General features: G+C 58.8%; 1 protein-coding gene across 1 annotated transcript in view; it reads right to left on the reverse strand.

The window, feature by feature from the left end:
- Window positions 1-19,636, reverse strand: part of NOTCH3 (notch receptor 3) — a 35,763-nt gene extending 16,127 nt beyond the window's left edge. The window contains exons 1-24 of the mRNA XM_082651107.1: window positions 19,500-19,636; window positions 14,863-14,941; window positions 11,421-11,563; window positions 11,002-11,340; window positions 10,787-10,909; window positions 10,476-10,709; window positions 9,472-9,627; window positions 9,198-9,383; window positions 8,448-8,561; window positions 8,091-8,204; window positions 7,295-7,528; window positions 7,064-7,174; window positions 6,384-6,576; window positions 6,157-6,308; window positions 5,823-5,936; window positions 5,217-5,372; window positions 4,086-4,311; window positions 3,478-3,679; window positions 3,118-3,271; window positions 2,554-2,738; window positions 1,855-1,987; window positions 1,512-1,769; window positions 1,312-1,430; window positions 299-864 (exon numbers count right to left, since the gene is read on the reverse strand). Coding sequence (XP_082507233.1) covers window positions 299-864; window positions 1,312-1,430; window positions 1,512-1,769; window positions 1,855-1,987; window positions 2,554-2,738; window positions 3,118-3,271; window positions 3,478-3,679; window positions 4,086-4,311; window positions 5,217-5,372; window positions 5,823-5,936; window positions 6,157-6,308; window positions 6,384-6,576; window positions 7,064-7,174; window positions 7,295-7,528; window positions 8,091-8,204; window positions 8,448-8,561; window positions 9,198-9,383; window positions 9,472-9,627; window positions 10,476-10,709; window positions 10,787-10,909; window positions 11,002-11,340; window positions 11,421-11,563; window positions 14,863-14,941; window positions 19,500-19,527 — 4,319 coding nt within the window. The 5' untranslated portion in view covers window positions 19,528-19,636. The remainder of the gene's footprint in view (window positions 1-298; window positions 865-1,311; window positions 1,431-1,511; window positions 1,770-1,854; window positions 1,988-2,553; window positions 2,739-3,117; window positions 3,272-3,477; window positions 3,680-4,085; window positions 4,312-5,216; window positions 5,373-5,822; window positions 5,937-6,156; window positions 6,309-6,383; window positions 6,577-7,063; window positions 7,175-7,294; window positions 7,529-8,090; window positions 8,205-8,447; window positions 8,562-9,197; window positions 9,384-9,471; window positions 9,628-10,475; window positions 10,710-10,786; window positions 10,910-11,001; window positions 11,341-11,420; window positions 11,564-14,862; window positions 14,942-19,499) is intronic.

Raw genomic sequence — 19,636 nt, forward strand, 5'->3', positions numbered from 1 at the left:
GAAAAACAGACAAAAGGAGCACATGGATGAACAGACAGGTGGGCACACTGACAGACAGGCAGGGAACAAGGATGGACAGACAGGGCACAGGAATGGGAAGACAGACAGACAAGTGACACATGGATGGGCAGACGGTACACCAAGAAACAGACGGGTCAAGTGAAGGCACAACCCAACAGACAGATTAAGGATTGATTGACAGACCAAGGCAAACGGATGGGCCGATAGAGAGGCAGGGCCCATGGATGGTCAGATGTGACACATGGACAGACAAGACACAGAGTGAGGACCGGCTCACTTGCAGGTGCGCTCCCGGCCGCCTGCGCGGCAGTCGAAGTTGTCATAGAGGCAGGCGGGCGAGCTGCAGGCGGGGTCGCAGCGGCTGTTGTTGAAGAGGAGCCAGCACTGCAACGCCGCACACTGCCGCCAGGGATCGCTCACGCTCAGCGAGCAGTCGCCGCCATCCCAGCCGCAGCCTGGGCTGTTGCACTCCCGGTCACAGCGCTTGTCGCCGCTTTTGGCCTCGCAGGCGGCTCTCGGGCAAGACGGCTCCTCGGGGGCCTCGGGCACCGCTGCAGGTATCTCACAGCGCGGCCCAGCCCAGCCTGACGCGCACGCGCAGCGGAAGAAGGGCGCCAGCGTCTCCGGGCGGCAGGAGCCCCCGTGGAGGCAGGGGGAGGTCACGCAGCTGGCATTGGCGGCTCCCAGTGTCGACCCCCGGGAACCCCGGCAGGCGGGACCCGACAGCCCCGGGGGACAGGCGCAGCGCGGTCCACGGACCGTCTGCTGGCACGGGACGCCCACGGGGCACTGCAACTCCCAGCAGGAACGTGCCACCCGCTCGCAGCGCGGGCCGGAGAACGGCTGTGGGTTGGGTGGGGGGAAAGGAGAGAAAAAAAAAGTGCGGGGGCAGGGGATGGAGGGAGAGAAGGAGAGGAGACAGGGAGGAAGGAGGGAAAGAGAAATGGAAGGGTGGAGAAGAGGATTGAGGGTTGAAGGGGGAGAGAGAGGGGAATATGGGGGATCAGGACTTGGGAAAGGTTGGACCTCCAGTCTCCCCAGGTCTGGCTCAACCTCTCCCTCTTGCACTGGAGCCCCACCTTGCAGGTAAGCCCAGCCTTCCCCAAGAGGCCACAACTCCAAATTCCAGAGGGACACACACACACAAACACACAACCTCCAGGTAATTTCAACATTTCCCAGAAACCCCTTCCATCTTACACCTCTTCCCCGCTAAAGCCACACCCTACCATGAGGGCATGATCCCACTCCTCTCCCAGAGACGTTGACGTGAGTGTCCACCCCACCTACCGGGACACAGTGGCAAGAGAAAGTCAGAGCTCCCCCAGCGCCGGGGTTGGGGTGGCACTGGCCTCCATGCTGGCATGGCTGCGACTCACAGGGAGACAAGACGGTCTGACAGTGGGGACCTGGGCAAGCAGAAGCACGTGCATCAGCCACAATGCGGAACACAGGCAGGATCGCAGGCCAGCCCCCTCTCCCATGCTTACCTGTGAAGCCGGCATGACAAAGGCAGTGGAAGCCCCCACCTGGGTCCTGCAAGCAGTCCCGGGTATGTGCCGCATGGCAGGCACCTGGACGACACTCATTGATGTCCGCCTCACAGCGCAGGCCGGTGTATCCCGGGGGGCAGGTGCAGCGGAAGCCACCCACCAGGTCCACACAGGTACCATTGTGCAGGCACCGGGGGCCCGGGTCCAGGGGTGGGCCTGGGCCACAGTCATCCTCATTAATCTCGCAGAGCACGCCTAGGGGAAGGGGGGATGGGGAGCAGTCAGGAGCGGTCAGAAACCCAGCCTCCCGTCCTGTCCCCCAACCCTGACACTGGCCTACCCAGCGTTCCTGGAGGACACGAGCAGAGATAGCGGGCCACAAGGTCAATGCAGACGCCCCCATGCTGGCAGGGCTGGGAGGCACACTCGTCCATGTCATCCTCACAGTTGTCACTAGTGTAGCCAGCTGGACACTGCGGTGGGGGTGAGGCAGGGACCCACTCAGCCCAGAGAGACACAGATACTCGCCATGAAGATACAGAGACTCCCAGTACAAAAGGACATGCCCAGTGTGCAGAAACACACACACACCCAGTACATGGAAACACACCCAGACATGGAAGGACACGCAGGCACAAGGGCTACAGATACACTCAGTGCAAAGGGACACACACAATACAAATGCACAAGACAGACCCACAGGAGAAACACCCAGATACCCAGATACACACAAGACACACACAACCAGAGATGCACATTCAGACACTGGTACATGCATTCATACCCAAAGAGACACCATGCACAGAGACACACATAGAGATGTCCAAGAAACAACCAAAGACAGAAGTACACCCAGACAGAGACACCCTAAGATCTACCCAGAATGACACCCACAAAGATATACCCAGAGTCACAAAAGCAAAAACGCAGACATGCCTAGAGAGAGACACCACACCAGGCTATAGACACACAGAGATGTGTAGCCAGACCCACCCAGGAGTGACTAGCTCCCCTGTCCCCTCCACTGGGCACTCCTTACCTCGCACACATAACCTCCCATGTAGCCTCGGCAGGTGCCCCCATGCTGGCAGGGCTGAGCCAAGCAGGGGTCCACCTCCTGCTCACAGTGACTGCCTGTGTGGCCCTCTGGGCACACGCAGTAGTGGGAGCTGTCCTTGTCCACGCACTGCCCACCAGCCTGACACAGCTGCTCCAGAGGCACCCCTGGACAGAGGAGAGCAGCGTCAGGCAGGCTCCCTCCTCCCGGCCCACATCACGCACAGCACCACCCAACACCCCCAACTAGCTTCAGTCACCAAGGTCTCACCCACACTCTGTCAGGTTGTCACACATCCCCTGAAACTGACATGCACACACCTTCGAAGCTCACGCCAGCTCGGTCACACACAGCGTTGCAGACATCCTGGTTGTCTCATGGTGATACACATACGCACCGTCCTTGTCCTGGCCAGCTGTCACAGAGTCACATATCCCCACCATGTCTACGTGCTCTGTCGCACTCTCATTCGGCTCACACTAGCAGGAAGTATGTGCATACACACCCTCCCAAGCCCCCCAAACCCAGTCACGCGCACCCCCTCACCGATTTGGGCTGCAGCCTCTCTGCAGGGTAGACTCTGGATGTCGCAGAGGCGGCCGCTCCATCCCGAGGGGCAAAGGCAGTAGAAAGAGGCCCCGGTCCGGGCACAGTGGCCCCCATTCTGACAAGGTGTGCGGCTGCACCAGTCTACCAGCGTCTGGAAAGGAAGGCCGCGGTGTCTGCTCTTGGGGACCCTTGAAAACGGACCCAGCTTCTCCTCCAGAGTCCTGGGCAGGCTCCAGAATACCTCTCCAGATTCCTCCCCCAGGATCCAGGCAGGCTTCCCAATCAGAGTACCCAGCAGGCCCCTCCCTCAGACTATCCTTCTAGACTCTCCCCCAAGACTCCAGTGACCCCGCCCACCTGGCACTGCGTGCCGGTGAAGCCTTCAGGGCAGGCACAGCGGAAGCCGGGGTGAGCGGCAGTGCAGACGCCCCCGTGCAAGCAGGGTCGCGAGAGGCAAGGGTCGGCCTCGTGTTGGCAGTGTGTGCCAGTGTAGCCCAGGCGGCACAGGCAGCTGAACGAGTTCACATCATCCACGCAGGTCCCACCATTGAAGCAGGAGCTGGAGGGAAAGGAGGGGCGCGTCAGGCCCCGCCCCCTCAAAGGCCCCACCCTCCCCCATGGGCCCCTTCTAGCTTTGAGTGGGTGAAACCCCTACCCCAAGGAGAAGCTGCAGTCCCAGCAGAGGCCCCTCCCCGTCCTGTCCCTTAGCCCCGATATACCAGGTACTTCTGGGCTACGTGGAAGCCACGTGGAGACCCCACCCTGGTCTGGCCTGGCTCCCTCAGGGACCAGGGTACCTAAGGTGACCTCCCAACAGAGGGCCTGCCCCTTCCCGGACACGAACCCATCAGGCATCAGAGTCCTGAGGTGGGTGCCAAGCCGAGGACTCCCCTTGTCCCCACTCCTCAGGTCCCACTCCCCATCTGATGCCAGGGCCCCTGACTCCCAGGACAGGCCCCACCCACCTGGGGCTGCAGTCAGGTAGGTCCTGCTCGCAGAGGAAGCCTCCATAACCCGGCGGGCAGGTGCAGGTGAAGGAGGCCACGTGGTCTGTGCAGGTGCCTGGGCCGCAGGGGCTGCTCAGACACTCATCCACATCTCGGGCGCAGCGGGGGCCAGCAAAGCCAGGTAGGCAGGAGCAGGAAAAGGAGCCCACTCCATCCTGACATGAGCCACCATTCAGGCAGGGGTCTACGATCAGAAAGGAGGAGGTCTGGTCACACAGCTCGCCCCCTGTCAGTCCAGCCTGACCTGGCCATGTCTTGTGCAGAGGGGAATTAGGAGAAAACCAGGCTTAATTGGGTGGGGCACATTTGGCCAGGGGGATCAAACTCCGTCCCCTCTGTGGCCTCACCCCCTCCCTTATCTGGAAACCTCGCCTATGTGGCAGGGGGGAGGGGTTGGAGAAGCCAAAAAAAGGTCCCTTTGAGCTGCCAAGTACTAGTTGTGTCTGCTTAAGTCCCGGGCTCAGCACAGGAGGTGTCCTCCAGGCCTGGGCTAGCCAGTAAAGTGGCCACTGACCACATGTGGCTCTTGAGCCCTTGACATGTGGCTGGTCCAATTTGAGACGTACTGTAAGCATAAAACAGACACCAGATTTCAGATTGTGAAGACTCAGTATGAAAAACAAAAGAATGTAAAATATCTCAATAATTTTAAATTGATTATACTGAAGTGATAATATTTTTATGTTATTAGGTTAAATAAACCTGTTTTTGTTTGTTTTGTTTACTTTTTAATGTGGCTATTAGAAAAAATTTAATTCATATGTGGCTTGCGTTATTTGTCCATTGAACAGTGCTCCTGGAGACTCACTAGGGGCCTGTTATCTCATACTTCACACACAATCCTAACTTGCTTGCTGCCAGAGGCAATCTATATAGGCTTCAGAGTCCTCTCCCAGCTCATCCCTCTACTTGCTGCATGACCTTGGGCAAGTCACTTAACCTCTTTGGGGCCTCAGTTTTCATGAGCAAAATGGGGAAAGTAAGATAACTGTGGAGATGAAATGAAAACACAGTGCTAGGCACATGCAGGGGCTTGATGAACCTGTTCCCTAGGTCAGCACCCCCCACCAAGAGCTCCCCTGAACTCACTGGGGTCACAGTCATCGATGTCCTGATCACAGGAAGAGCCACTATAGCCCTCGTGGCAGGTACAGCTGAAACTCCCTGCCAGGTTGGCGCAGGTACCATGGGGACCACAGGGTGAGGGGCCAGCACATTCATCCACGTCCTGCTGACATCGTGAGCCTGGGGGTGGGGAGTAAAATAACACAGCGGGTTAGAAGGCGCAGGGTAGGGTCTGAGGGTACCTGGCTCTCAGGAAGAACCTGAAGCCTGAGCTGGACAAAGGCAAGAACAGTTTGCCTCTGGGCATTTTGCACACACTGTTCCAGAACTGCCTTCTCCTTGTTTCAGAGGGTGGTGAATGCATTCTGTGACTGAGGTCTGCTCCTCCAGGCTGTCCCCAAAACTCTCAGCCTGATTCCTAGCTTCCCCAACCCCGTAGCCCTTCCTCTTCTTCTGAACTGACCACATCGGCTGCAAGTGTCTGTGTCTAGCTCTGTTTCTTCTCAGAAGGAAGCTCCCCTAAAAGGCAGGACCAGGAGTGACTCCCTCTCTGGGTCCCCAGCATCACCTCGTATGGGGCAGGTTGCAAAGGAGATGAGGGAGAGGAAGAGGAAGAAGCAGCTGATATACCTTGCCAACCAGGGGGGCAGGAGCAGACAGCCGGCTGGCCAGGGGCAGACTCACAGTAGCCCCCATGTTCACAGGGATTTGGGGTGCAGGGGGACAGCAGCTCACACTGACGGCCTGTAGTGGGCAGGCAGAGTGAGACAGTCTTGAGAGATTCCATTTTCCCATCTCCCCCCAAGGTCCCCACCTTGATACCCACTTCCCAAGCTCCTGGGTAGGGATGGGAGAGGAAAAAAAGTGGGGGGGGGTATTAATGCAGAGAAGGAAGGAAGAATGGAACAGAAGGGAAATGAGAAGGAAAAAGGCAGCCCTGGGGAGGGAAAGTGGGGACACGCACCCTGGACACCAGGGGGACAGGTACAGCGGAAGCCCGTTCCATCACTGGTGCAGGTGCCGCCTGCCCAGCAGGGATGGGATTCACAGGCATCTCGAGCGAGGCTCTGACTGCACTGAGGGCCACTCCAGCCAAGCTCACACACGCAGCGGAACCTGAAGGGCGAGGCAGTCAGGGCTGGCAGGAGGGCAGGGAAGCAGTGGGGATCAAGGGTTGGGGAGAGGCCTCACCCTCCAGGCGCGTCGTGGCAGACGCCATGACTGCAGGGTTCTTGGGCGCAGGGATGGCTTGGGGGAAGACAGAGCGGGGGCAGGGAGCCAGGTGGGCAGAGGCATTGGAAGCCATTTTCACCATCCACGCAGGAGCCCCCCTCACCGCATGGGCTGGACGCACACTCGTTGATCTCCACGTTGCAGAGAGGCCCTGGGGAGCAGGCAGACAACCTCGTCCCAGAACGAGGATAGCCGAGCCTACCGGGTAGGGACAACCTTGCCCCATTTAGCAGAGCCACACCCTTGAACAAGGACAATCTCATTTGCTTCACAACACATCATCTCTTGTGCAAATTAGGATACCCACCTCCTCAACCCAGAGATACCTTGCTCCAAATCATCCTTGCCTTGTCCCCAAACTTATATGAAATCACTTTCATTTCCACCAAGGGTTACCCTGGCCCCACTCAAAAACACCTCAATCCCTGAGTCTGAACACCTTCCTGTATGTTCCAGGATAATCTTGAGCTAATATGGGGACAACACGCCATTGAGAGAAAGCACTGTCTCAGGGCAAAGCGTGGACAACCTCGTTGGACCAGAGTGTGCAAAGAGAGGGGCAAAACCTGGCCAAGAAAGATGGGTGATTTCACCCTCACCCTATAAAGACCTCCATTCCGCGTCAGCCACTTGCCCACCTGTGAAGCCAGGCTGGCAGACACAGTCATAGCGGTTGATGCTGTCCCGGCAGATTCCAAAGGTGCAGGGGTTGCTAGCACAATCATCAATGTTCACCTCGCAGTTCACACCTGGGGAAGGGCAACATGACAGGGATTGCCACCACTGTGCCCTACCAGGAGCACCATTCCCGAACCCTCTGTGTCCTACCAGATGTACTGTTTCTGCCCCAGCCCAGCCCCCGGCCCCACCTGTGGTGCCGGGAGGGCAGCGGCAGAGGTATTTGTCCACCAGGTCTAGGCATTTGCCACCGTGGCGGCAGGGTTGGCTTCGGCACTCGTCCACCTGGCTTTCACAGCGCGTGCCGGTGTAGCCCGGGGCACAGGCGCACGAGAAACTGGCGATGCCATCCACACAGCGCCCATGGTGGCAAGGGTCTGGCGAGCAGTCATCCACGTTGTGCTCACACACCGTGCCCTCGAAGCCTGCGGGGACAGAGGGTCAGGCTCCGCCCACTGGCCAAGGTCCTGCCCACAGCCGTGGCTTCTGCCCAATTCTGGCTCAGCTCTACCTCAGGCCCGGCCCATCGAGCCAACAGGAGGCGGGCTCAGTTCAGGCCCTGCCCCTGAATGTAGCTCCATTCCATCCAGCTACAAGCTCCAAGCCTCGTCCCTGCCCAGGACCCTACCGCAGTTAAATCCCACCCCTAGCGTGACCCTGCTTCCAATCCTTACACTATCAGCCCTGATTTGCCTCGCCCTCCCCTGGAAATGGGGACACATGGGAGGTGCCTGGGGATGTAGGGGGTCGGACCCCACCCCTCCAGTTAAGTGCACACCTATCCTGCTAGACCCTTTGGCCTCACCCCCAGCCTTACCTCTGCTTGTGTCCATCATTGGCTCCGCCTCCTGGCTCTTTCATTGGCCCTGCTGAGGTCCTGCCTTGCTGCAGCCCTGCCCCCAACTTTTCCCCAAGGTAATTATTGGCCCTTTCCCCCACTAGCCCCGCCTCCAGACTCTTGCCAACTCGTCACTGGCCCTCCCTCACCCTCTGCGCAGCGGCACTCATAGCCATCCGGCTGGTCCACGCACTTGGCTCCATTCCGGCAGGGTGTGCTGGCGCATTCATCCACGTCCAGCTGACACATAGCCCCGCTGAAGCCTGGAGTGGGGGGTGTGGGAGGAACAGAGGGCCAGACAGGGTCAGAGCAGTCACCCCTCACCAGAGCTGCCTTGTTTGGGTGGGGAGTCCATTTACTTAGTTTTAAATTAATTCCAATGTTTTTCATAAGGTGGTTTCTGTTATGATAGGTAACCACTAACATGGTCTTATAAGCTCCCATCCTGGAGCCTTTGCCCCTTCAGAGACTCGTCTTTTTCAGGTTCCCTGGCCCAGAGTCCTCACCCGAGGGGCAGGTGCAGCTGAAGCCATTGACTCTGTCCTTGCAGACTCCGCCGTTGACACACGGGCTGCTCTGACACTCGTCCATGTCCACCTCACAATAAGTGCCTGTGAAGCCTGGGGGTAGAGGGAAGGGGATTAGGGCAATGGGGGTTAGCTTCCGGTCTGAAGGGAGAGCAACGGGGGACGTACCCCCTTCCCACTTAACACACAGTTCCCCTGAGCCTTGGCCTTGCTGCCTCCCAACCCTAGATTCAGTTTTTAGACTCAGGCTGGACCTTCATTCAGCTGTGGCCCCAACTGGTTCAAGCCTTATGAGACTCCGTATGGGCCTTGCCTTCAGACCAGCCCTTGCCCTCTCCAGTCCTCAGACTCTGTCTTGTCCCTAGGTCCCAGCCTCAGGGCCCACCACAGCCTTGTGCCCAGCCTCAATCCCATCCCCGGCATCAGTGCATTTCTGTCTGCAGGCTCCACCTTGATCACTCCAGACCGTGGTCCTGCCCTCATGTCATTGCCACCCCATAGTGTCCAGACTCCACTCCCAGCCCATCTGAGGTTCCACCGACTCCACTTGACCATGCCTGCAACCTTGCACAAGATCCTGCTCTGGCTCCGCCTCCACCTCATCCCAGGCTTCAGCCTCACAGTCCCAGCTCCCTCCCCTCACCCCCCCCTCACCCCCCCCCCAGCCTGAGGCTTTTCTCACCCCACCTCCCCACCTCAGGCCCCGCACCAGCCCCGCCCACCACACACCTGCCATGCAGATGCAGGTAAACTGGCCTATACGGTCAAGGCACGTGGCCTGGTTGCGGCAGGGGCCAGAGAGGCACTCGTTGACATCGGTCTCGCAACGCGGACCAGTGTAGCCACGGCCGCACTGGCACAGGAATGAGCCCTGTGTGTTCACGCACCGGCCCAGGTGCTCACAAGGGTTGGCACCTGCAGGAGGAGTCACAGAGGGTGTAGGTGTGGCCAGCTGACCACTGCCTCTCCCCTCCTTCCCTACTCTCAGACAGCGCCCCCTCACCAATGGAACACTCATCCACATCCTGGTCACACGCCCCGCCTGTGAAGCCAGGTGGACAGGTGCAGATGGCCCTGCCGTTCACCGGGTTCGTGTCGCAGATAGCATCCTCGTGACAGGGGTTGCTGACGCAGGCGTCATCCAGATGACACAGAAGTCCTGGGAAGGAGTAGGTAGAGGTCAAGGGCAGATATGCCCCCCAGCTCTGCCCAAAGCTCCCACACCCCCAAATATGGTTTTGTGTTTTGTTTTTACTAACCAGCATTGTATTTAGTAGCTATTTCTCCCCAATCATTTATTGTGAAAAGTTCAAACATACAAAAAGTTTATTCATATACCCACCACCTAGATTCAACTATTGTAAGCTTTATCTATCTTTTGTTCTGAACCATTTGAAGTTGGAAGCAACCACATATTGTTTGTTTGTTTGTTTGCGGTATGCAGGCCTCTCACTGTTGTGGCCTCTCCCGTTGCGGAGCACAGGCTCCAGACGCACAGGCTCAGCGGCCATGGCTCACGGGCCCAGCCGCTCCGCGGCATGTGGGATCTTCCCGGACCGGGGCACGAACCCGCGTCCCCTGCATCGGCAGGCGGACTCTCAACCACTGCGCCACCAGGGAAGCCCCACATATTGTTTTTAAATCTACTGATTCTTTTTCTGATTATAAAAGGGTCCTACCATCAAGTCTTTGCTTCTGCAGTACCCTCTGTCTGACATATCCTTCCCTCCATTTCCAAGTCCCCCTCCCAAACACCTCCTCTGACCTTTGCCACTTCCCTTTGGACTTTTTCCCCTCTCTTTCTCAGTCACAGTTTAGCTCTAAATTCCCATGGTTTTTGCCCTGGACTGTTTGCCAGCCTCCTCCCAGGCCTCTCCCAGGCTTATCCTTCACCCCAAATCTAGCTTCCAGCATAATCATTCTAATACTCAAGTCAGACTCCATCCTTGCCTCTACTCAAGAACCATCAATGGCTCCCTGCTGCCTACAGGGAAAACAGCCACTCACCAGTTTTGCCCATGGGGCAGGCACAGTAGAAGGAGGCCACACGGTCATGGCAGGTGGCCCCATGGAAGCACACGGCCGTGGCACAGTCATCAATATTCTGACTGCAGCTCTCGCCTGTCCAGCCATTGACACACACACAGCTGTGGCCACCCAGCGTGTTGAAGCAAGTACCCCCATTGTGGCAAGCGTTGGGCTGGAGCTGACACTCGTCCACGTCCTCCGTACAGAATTGGCCTGTGGCACACAGATGCACCAGTCTAGTCACCTGGTGCATGCCAACCCAAGGGCTTCCCTCTAGTCCCACTGCTCACCTGTCCACTCAGGAGGGCACTGGCAGTTGTAGGTGTTGACACCATCCACACACGTCCCCCCATTTAGACATCGGTGCCCTGGACAGTCGTCCACATTCACTTCACAGTTCTGGCCCTCGAACCCTAGCATGGGAGGAGGGAGCAAGGATGGTCATTGCCAGGCTGGCCTGCTGTCCCCCCACCTCTGCTGCCTCCCTTAGGTACAGCTCCCTCACCAGGAAGGCAGGCACAGTCATAGGTGAGGTCGCCACTCTGTCTACAGGTGCCCCCGTTACGGCACGGCGAGGGGGCACAGGCCACCAAGGGGCTCTCACACAGTGGCCCTGTGTAGCCAGCTGGGCACTGGCAGCGGAAGGAGCCAGGTGTGTTGAGACAGGTGCCACCATGGCGGCAGGGTCCGCCCATCCGGCACTCATCCACGTCGCTTCGGCAGCTGCGGCCCTGGTAGCCAGGTGGGCAGGAGCAGACGTAGCGGCCATCGGACCCCACGGAGCAGCGGGCACCATGGGCACAGGGGCTGCTGAGGCAGGGGTCTGGCAGGGAGCAGTCTGGGCCTGGACGGAACCAGAAAGGGTGAGCCTGGGGCTGACCACACCCTTGCCTGCCCCGGGCTCCCTTCCAGACCCTCCCTTACCTCGGAAGCCACGGGGGCAGCGGCAGGAGAACCGGGCGGTGCCTGCCACCACCGAGCTCTGGCAGACACCATGGCCAGCACAGGGGCCGGAATGGCAGGGGTCTTCCAGCTGACACCGTTCACCCACCCAGCCTGGTGGGCACCTGTGGGCAGAAATGACCTGGTGGGGAAAGTGAGGACAGGACGGCCCCAAACACAGAGATATGCACAAGAAAGACAAGAAACACACAAGCAAACACACACGCATACTCATTCATCCATGCAACAAATATTCCCTGAGCACCTACTAAGTTCTTAGCAAGAGGAATACAGCAGCAAACACAATTAAAGTGGTCCCTACCTTCCTGATGTTCACAGCCAGGTCCGGCAAAGAGAAGATATACAAATAATGAATTAATAAACAACATGCCGGGGTGGGGCGGTGGTGAGGGCCATGAGGGCCATGAAAGATGTAGTGGGTTGAGTGGTGGCCCCAGAAAAGTTATGTCCATGTCCCAGTACCTGTGACTGTGACCTTATTTGGAAAAAGAGATGTAATTAGTGATGTAATTATATGATGGACGTCAAGATGAGGTCACCCTGGGTGATCCAGGTGGGCCCAAAATTGAGTGACAACTGTCCTTACTTACAAGTGAAAGGCAAAGGGAGATCTGAGAGAAAGAGAAGGCCGTGTGAAGAGACTGGAGGAACACCTGGAGGTTCTAGAAGCTGGAAGAGGGAAGGAAGGACTCTCCGCTAAAGCCGTTGGAGAGGCTGTGACTGCCAATACCTTGATTTCAGACTTCTGGCCTCCAGAACTGCGAGAATAAATTTCTGTCGGTTTCAACCAGTTTGTGGTAACTTGTTACAGTAGCCACAGGAAACTAAGACACAGGATAAGGAGGATAGTGATGGGGGTGGGGAAAAGGCAAATACATTTTCACAGTGAGGGAGGGAGTCATGGGGCTGCGTGGGGAAGAGTAGAGGAAACGGGAAATGCAAAGTCTCAGATTCCCAGGCACACACAGACAGACCCCAAATTATACACAGATACACAGAAGGACACACCAACACGATGTGTTGCCCTGGCAAATACTCAGATACCAACCCATAGCCTCATTCACGAATATGGACTCTCACATGGATAGGCAGGAGAACCCCACCAATCCTCAACTCCTTTCCTGGGGGCACATAACTACCCTTCCTTCCGTTGCGAGGAGGAGGTGGCCACCAACGCGGGCGCCCTCTTGTTGGAGGAAAGTCCTTCAGCCTGCAGCCCCCTCCAAACCCACCAAGGCAACCTTGAATGTGCGGGTAAATATGGGGGTTGGTCTTAAGACCAGAAACTTCCAGACGGTGGGGTCAAAGGGAGGGGCTTGGAGAGACAAGAGGGTCCAGGCCCGTCCCCCGACGCTACCCACCCCTCGCGCCGGTTCCTCCTCTGGCTTGTGCAGGTCGCTCGGGGCTAAACTTAAGTAGCTGACTCAGCCTTTAGCGTCACCCACAAGATCCCCTCACCCCAGCCCCCACTGAAACAAGTCGGGGCACGGCCGGGTGCAGATGGTGTAAGAAGGGGAGAACCCAGCTCCCAAGCGCCCTCTCCCAAGGCCCTCAGGCCAAGGACGGCAGCCAAGACTGCTCGCCAGGAGAGGAAGTGCTGCTCTGGGCGCCGAGAACTGCGCACCGCCCCCCGCCCACGTCAGGCAGGGCGTGGCCGTGCGGCCCCCTCCCGGCGCCCCGGGCGGGTTCCCACGCTCTGCGCCCCGCGCCCCTGCCGACCGGTCTGGCTGGTTCCAGCTTCGCCCGCGCCCCACCCAACCGCCTGTGCTTTGCGGGAGACGGGCGGGGGCAGGGGTGTGTGTGTGGCGGGGGGAGCACGGACTTGGCGGGGTGGACTGGCTGGGGAGGCGAGCACTAAGAGATAGAGACAAGGGTTTGAGAGCCTACTTTGAAGGGGAGAGTTGGGGGATCCATGGAGGGGTGACAGATTGGGGCGACCCCGAAAGGACACGAGAATTTGGAACCTTGAAGGAGACTGGGGGTGGGGGGCGTGGGGAGTGCTTCCCACGGCCCAGGTCTGGGGACTGAGCTCTCTCCACTCCGGGCGATCCGGGCTCCGGGCCGCCGCGTGGGCCGGTGATTCACCTGTCGAGGGGCGGGGCAGCCGCGGGCGCATTCACCTGTCGGCAGCATTCCAGGCGCGGAGCTCCAAACGCAGGCGCCCGGCCACGCGGCTCCGCCTCCCAGATGAGTAGCTCTGGGTAAGGTCCCACTTTACCCCCGACTCCCACCGTCCCAACCCGAGGAACCCGCTCAACCAGGCTAAGACCCCCACCCAGGTGAGCCACAGTGGTGCTCCAAAGTGCGTGTGTAACTTCAAAGGGGCTCTAACGTCAACCCAGACCACCCAGCTTGGACCTGGCACACATGTTGCTGAATAAATGGATACATTAATGAATCGATCAACAGCTAGTGGGTGAGCTGCTTTTACTAATGATAATATTATAGAAAGGAACCAAGCATTTCCCCATAACCTTGAGAGGTTCCACCTTATGGCACCTATTTCCTGTGTCCCTACCATTATTAATAATGATAATCCCATTTATTAAGCATTTACTGAATGCCCAACACTATGCTGATTGCACCATAGGAAGGGTCTCAATCTTTACAGTCAGCCCCATAAAGGAGGGAACTATTATTGCCCCATTTTCCAGATGCAAAAACTAAGGCACAGAGAGCTCAAAGCACTTGCTTTGAGGCCAGAATTCAAACTGAGTTCCATCTGCCTCTGCTCAGCAATATCCCAGGCCCGGCCCTGCCCTGCTCCCGCAATCCTCTGTCTTTCCTTGCATTATCCAACATTGCATTTTGGGGGCCCCTTCTGGTCACAAGCCAAGGAGAAGCACCCTGTGTCACAGATCAGTGAGGTTGAGGGAGGGGAAGTGACTCACTCAAGGTCACACAGCAAGAAAGTGGCAGATCAGGGCTCTTGTGTCCCCACCACTAAATCTTGAGATGTGGGAATGTGCAGATGCTGTACCCACTACTACCAAGCCACTGTCACTAGTGCCTGAAAATTTGTTGATTGAGTAACTACCTGTCCATCAGGGGATTTACACAAGACCTCAGGCAGCAGAGAATTCTGTGAAGTTGGCGTTGATGGGCCCATTTTTTTTTTTTTTTTTTTTCTAGATGGGCCCATTTTTAAGACTGGGACACTGGGGCTTAAAGAGTTTTAAGTCTCAGGCCATCGGCAACATGATATGGGATTTGAACCCAGGCCAGGCAGACTCCAGAGCCTCTGCTCCTAACTCTGCTGCATTCAGTGGGGAAACAAGGGGTTGCCCAAGCCACACACATGTAGGAAGTGGTAGAAGCCTCTGTGATGAACACAGAGGCAGGGGGAGAAGACAGACCGCCTCCCCGGACAGGGCCCACTCATGGCTCAGAGCCAGGCACTCACAGGCAGGCAGCCTCCCGGGAGGGCAGCTGGGTGCAGCGACCTCCATTCGCACACGGGCTTCCATCCAGGCAAGAGGGCGCTGGGTAGGGGTGAAGGAAGGTGGGGGTGTCAGGAAGGCACCCAGGAACCCCAGCCCAGAGTGAGACTCCCTCCTTTCCTCCCCCAGGCAACAGCTGCGCCAGGCTGGGGGCGTCTCTGCGAGTGCTGGGAGCCCCCCATCCACAGTTCCCACGGCCCCCCACCCTGGCCCCAGCTGTTAGGGCTGCAGCTGTCCCTGCCAGCTAGAGCCCTGGGAACCACAAGGCAGGGGTGGGCAGGAGGAGGGGCCGACTTATGCCAGATGTGGGCGCTCAGAAGCTGCCAGAATGCGGGGGGGGGGTGCTAAGGCAGGAAGTGAGGGTGCTGCTGAGTGTTGAAGGGAGGTCTGGGACTGTGTGCCCAGATCCTGGGGTTGTGGAGGGGGCAGTGGCGGGGAGTCCTAGGGGCATATGGGTCTTCCTTCCGCTGATGTTGGGCATCTACTCCAGCTGGGCAGGCCTGTGTGCTAGGTCTGGAGAGAGATGCCAAGGCATGTACTCCATGTGCCTCCAGCATTGAGTGTTGCAGGGATAGGGTTTGTATTGAAGGGAGGGGCAGCCGGCACAAGATGTGGGCTGCCCTGTCCAGCGTCGCCATCCCTGAGGGCTGTGTCCCTCTGGGGTGTGGCACAGTCGAACTGTCCTGTCAGATGGGTCAGGGGCGTGGCGGGGTGTGAGCTAGTGGAGAATTGTGTGTGCCAGCAGGTGTGGGGCTGCTGTGTGCATGTGTGCCTGTGTGTGCATGTATGAGAGAGAGAGAGAGAAAGGGAGAGGAAGAGGAAAATTAGAAAAACAGAGACAGACATAAAAGAGGAAACTAGAAGCAAGTAGGCAGAGAGAAGGAGATAGAGATGGACAGAGACAGATTAAAAAGGGAGATAGAGATGGACAGAGACAGATAAAAAGGGAGAGATAGAACAAATTAAGCTGGACATGGGAATGCACCAAACAGGGCTTCTGTCTCCTTCCTCAAGGGACAAGCAGACAGGACACTATTACCCAGACAGGAGCCCGTGGGTGTTTGCGAACTCACACTGGGGGCCACATGACACAAGCCGTGGGCCCTGCTGAGCTGTGGGCCCTGTGAGCCACATGTGTGTTTGCGTGACCTGCATGGATGTAGAGGATTATAGACTGAAACTTTTTGTGTGTCCATGTATGTGAACTATGTATCTGGGTATATAGCTGTGTGTCTGTGTGTGACCTCTGTGTGCCTGGGTGTGTCTGTGTATGGGTTGGATGTGCCCGTCTGTCTGCATGTGTGAGCTGGGTGTAGGCATGTCCTTCCATCTATGTGCATCTGAGTGTGTGCAGGCAGTGTGTGTGAGGTCTTGGGCTGGTGGTGCAGGGTATGTGTGAACATGTGTCACTGTATGTGCATGCGAGTGTGAACCCATGTGAGCTGTGTATGTCTGTGCCTTGTGTGAGCTGGGTGTATTCCTCTGCAGGTGTACTCTGTGCGTGTGTGCGCACGCGCACGTCCGCATCTCTGCATGTGCGACCCAAGACTGTGTGTCCTGTGAATGTGTGACAGGCCATGTGGGTGTGCGCTGGCCTCGCGGGGGCGGCTGATCCTGCCTGGTCCTGCCCCATCGACCCCGGGGCTGAGCTGGGGAGGCCCATTTCCTCCCGCAGCCCCCACCCCTCCCAGTGCTGAGCCCCACGTCAGGGTCCAGAGACCCAGGGCCAGGGCTACTCGGCCCGCATCCCTTCCCTGCCGGCCAGGCCTCCCTTTACGGGGTGCACCCCTGCAGCCCCGGCCCGGGCCCCGCCGCTGTCCCGCTTTGTCTGGCAAAGAAAGCGCGAGGCTGGCCGGGGGGAGGGGGTGTCTAGACGGCGCGGCCATTGTCCCGGGCGGGGGAGGGGAGAGTGGGGAGGGGGAGGGGCGGGGTCCCCCGGCAGGCTGGGTAGGGGCTCGGGCTGCGGGGAGGGGGCGCCGGAGCCGGAGAGGAGCACGTGGGCTCGCGCCCCCTGCCCTCCCCTCCCTTCCCAAGGCGGGGACGGGGTCCCGGGGCCGTCCGGTCCTGGCAGCCAGGGGCGGGAGCGGGGCCGCGGGAGGGGGAAGGGGCGCGGGCGCAGCTCTGGCTCCAGCTCCAGCTCTGGGTCCGGGTCCGGGTCTTGCCGCGCTCCGGCCTGGGAAGTTTTCTCCGAGTTTAGAGCTCCGAGAACTTCGCGCCACCTCCCCGCCCCCCGCCCGGCCAGCCCTGCTCGGAGTAGGGTGGGGGGCTTTTGTGTGAGGGGTCCCCGACGTGGGGGTACTTGGGTTCCAATCGTGACCTTCCCAGGACTCCAGACGGGCGTAGATTGTGAGAGAGCCCCAGATTCTTGGTTACCCACGCCCCCGCACCACCACCCCCCGCGCCAATCTTGATCCCCGCACCTCGAGCTCCCAGTCCTGGGCTCCTGTGTCCCTTCATTCCCAGCTCAGATCTCCCCTGGGCCCCAGTTCCTCGGGCTTCTGGGGTCCTGCCTCGCCCCCACTCCCAATTCTGGGTCCCTGACCCCCGGGACTGCCACACAGTCCCCGGGCTCCTGCGCTCCCTCTCTCTGCTCTCTGGTCCTTGGTTCCCAGGCCCGCCAGCCCCAGTCTCGGGGAGGCCTGGCACTCCGTTCTTACCCTTCCCCCACCCACTCACCCCATCCCGCCCGCCAGGTCCCGGCCCCTCACCTGCAGCCCCCGGCCCCGCTAGCAGTAGCAATAAGGGCAGCGTCCGCACGGACGGCAGGGGTGGCGGCGGCGACATCAGGCGACGGCGGCGGCGGCCCCGGGGCCCCGGCCCCATGGCGGCCGGCCGCGACCCTTCCTCCTCCCTCCTCCCTCCTCCCTCCTTCCCTGGGCTCCTGGCGCGTCCGGGGCCAGCCTCCGCGCCGCCAACTTCGCTGAAGTGAGACTGCCGGACAGCCCCGCCCCCAGCCCTGGGCGGCTCGCTCCGCCCCGGGGCCAGCCCTGAGCTCCCCCGCCCCCGGCCTGGCCTCCCGGGGTCCCTGCCCACCCTCCACCCACACAGCCTGGGACCCGAAGACCCTCTTGGAAACTCAGGCCAGCTCTGCGGTGAGACGCGGGCCCAAACAGCGTGACAGACACACCCAGCCTCCTGAACATCACCCCTGCTCCCCAACACCCATCCAGAGCGGGAGACACACACAGAGCCAAGACGCAAACACAGATACTCCCCCACCCCCGACACCCCGAAACTGAAGCCAGGCACGTCCTGCAAGGCTCATGAACACACAGCCAGGATGCACAAATGCAGAGGCATGCACAGAGCTTCCTGGGGACTTAAAATCTGAAACACTCACAAACTCTAAACTCAGGCCCCGCCAGACCTTGAGCCTTAGGCGATTTTTGCAGCCTCGGACCTCAGACACAGGCTAGGAGTCACGTGTGCTACCAAACACCCACAACCCTTCTTACTCTCAGCCCTCCCTGAAAGCAACCCCTTCCTCCTCACTACCCTGTGTGAACCCCAAATGTCCAACCCACCCCCCAGCCCCACCCCATACCCTACACAACTTTGCCAATCAGCCAGTCTTGCTCAATTTGATCAAACTGTCTTCTCCAAAATCAGTCATACTGCAAAGCCACTCTGCAGTGGGCTCTGTCCCTGTGGCAAGAATGGGGGCCCCAGAAAGGCCCCATGCCCAGCCCTAGAGAAGCTCTCAGTCTGGGGAAGAAAAAACCAGACACAGACACCCCCAGCACTGTGGGCTTAAGGGCTGGGCCAGAGGGAGGGATGAATCTGGGGAGGGCATGCAGAGGGGTCGGTGAGGGCTCTGCTGGGGGAGGGGGGGTTACTTATTCATTCATTCATTTATTCAACAAATAAATATAAAGCTCCAGCTCTATGTCCGGCTTTGTTCCAGAGGCTGGGGATACAGTTTCCTCCCCCAGGGAGGGCGTCACTGAGAAGGGTTCAGAGGGGCTCAGCCCAGAACTGGAAGAAAGACATCCCAGCAGAGACAGGTCTGCACCCAGAGGAGGGGGCAGAGTCAAGTCGGGAGGGAGGGGAGAGTGGGCAGCTCAGGGCTCGGGCTGGCCCTGAGGAGGAGGAGGAGGAGAAAGAGGCCAGGCTGACCTGTAAGTATTTGGCTCGGTGATGAGGCTGCAGGGAGGAATGGGTTGGGGGTGAGGTGCTGAAACCGAGGAGCCTGAGCGTCGCCCATGAGGCAGCTAAACACTGGGCCTAAGCATGGGGCACCAAGGTGGGAGACAGTCACAACTGACCGGGCCCAGTATGGGAGATGACCCCCAGCCCTGCTGAGGCTGGCAGATAGCCCAGCCACAGGGGACAGGAACTGAGGATGTCCTGCCACTCTCAACTTATGAGTGCAACCTCTATCTGGGAGGAGAGCTATCCACCCATCTTATGGGTCAGCCCCCATGGGGGTGGGTATCTGCCCATCTTATGGTGACTTGCTGAAGGCTTTCTAGAGAAAGAGCTAAGATTTGAACCCAAGTCTGAGTGACTCCAGGCCACGTGGAGTGAGAGGGGTGGGAATGGGGGTGGGGACTGGGCAGAGAAAAGGACAAGAGTTGCACAATAAGAAGGGCTTACTCACTGTGAGTGTGCTGAGTCAACAGGCCCATGGGGCAGGTGCCGCCTAAGTCCTTCCCATGCCCGTCACCCCAGGAGGAAATCCAAGCCCCCCAGCCCTGCTTTCAGAGCCTTCAGCCCCTCTCCAGCCCCTCCTGTCCC

This window comes from Grampus griseus (genome assembly GCF_964374135.1).
Source record: "Grampus griseus genome assembly, chromosome: 3".
Taxonomy (NCBI): domain Eukaryota; kingdom Metazoa; phylum Chordata; class Mammalia; order Artiodactyla; family Delphinidae; genus Grampus; species Grampus griseus.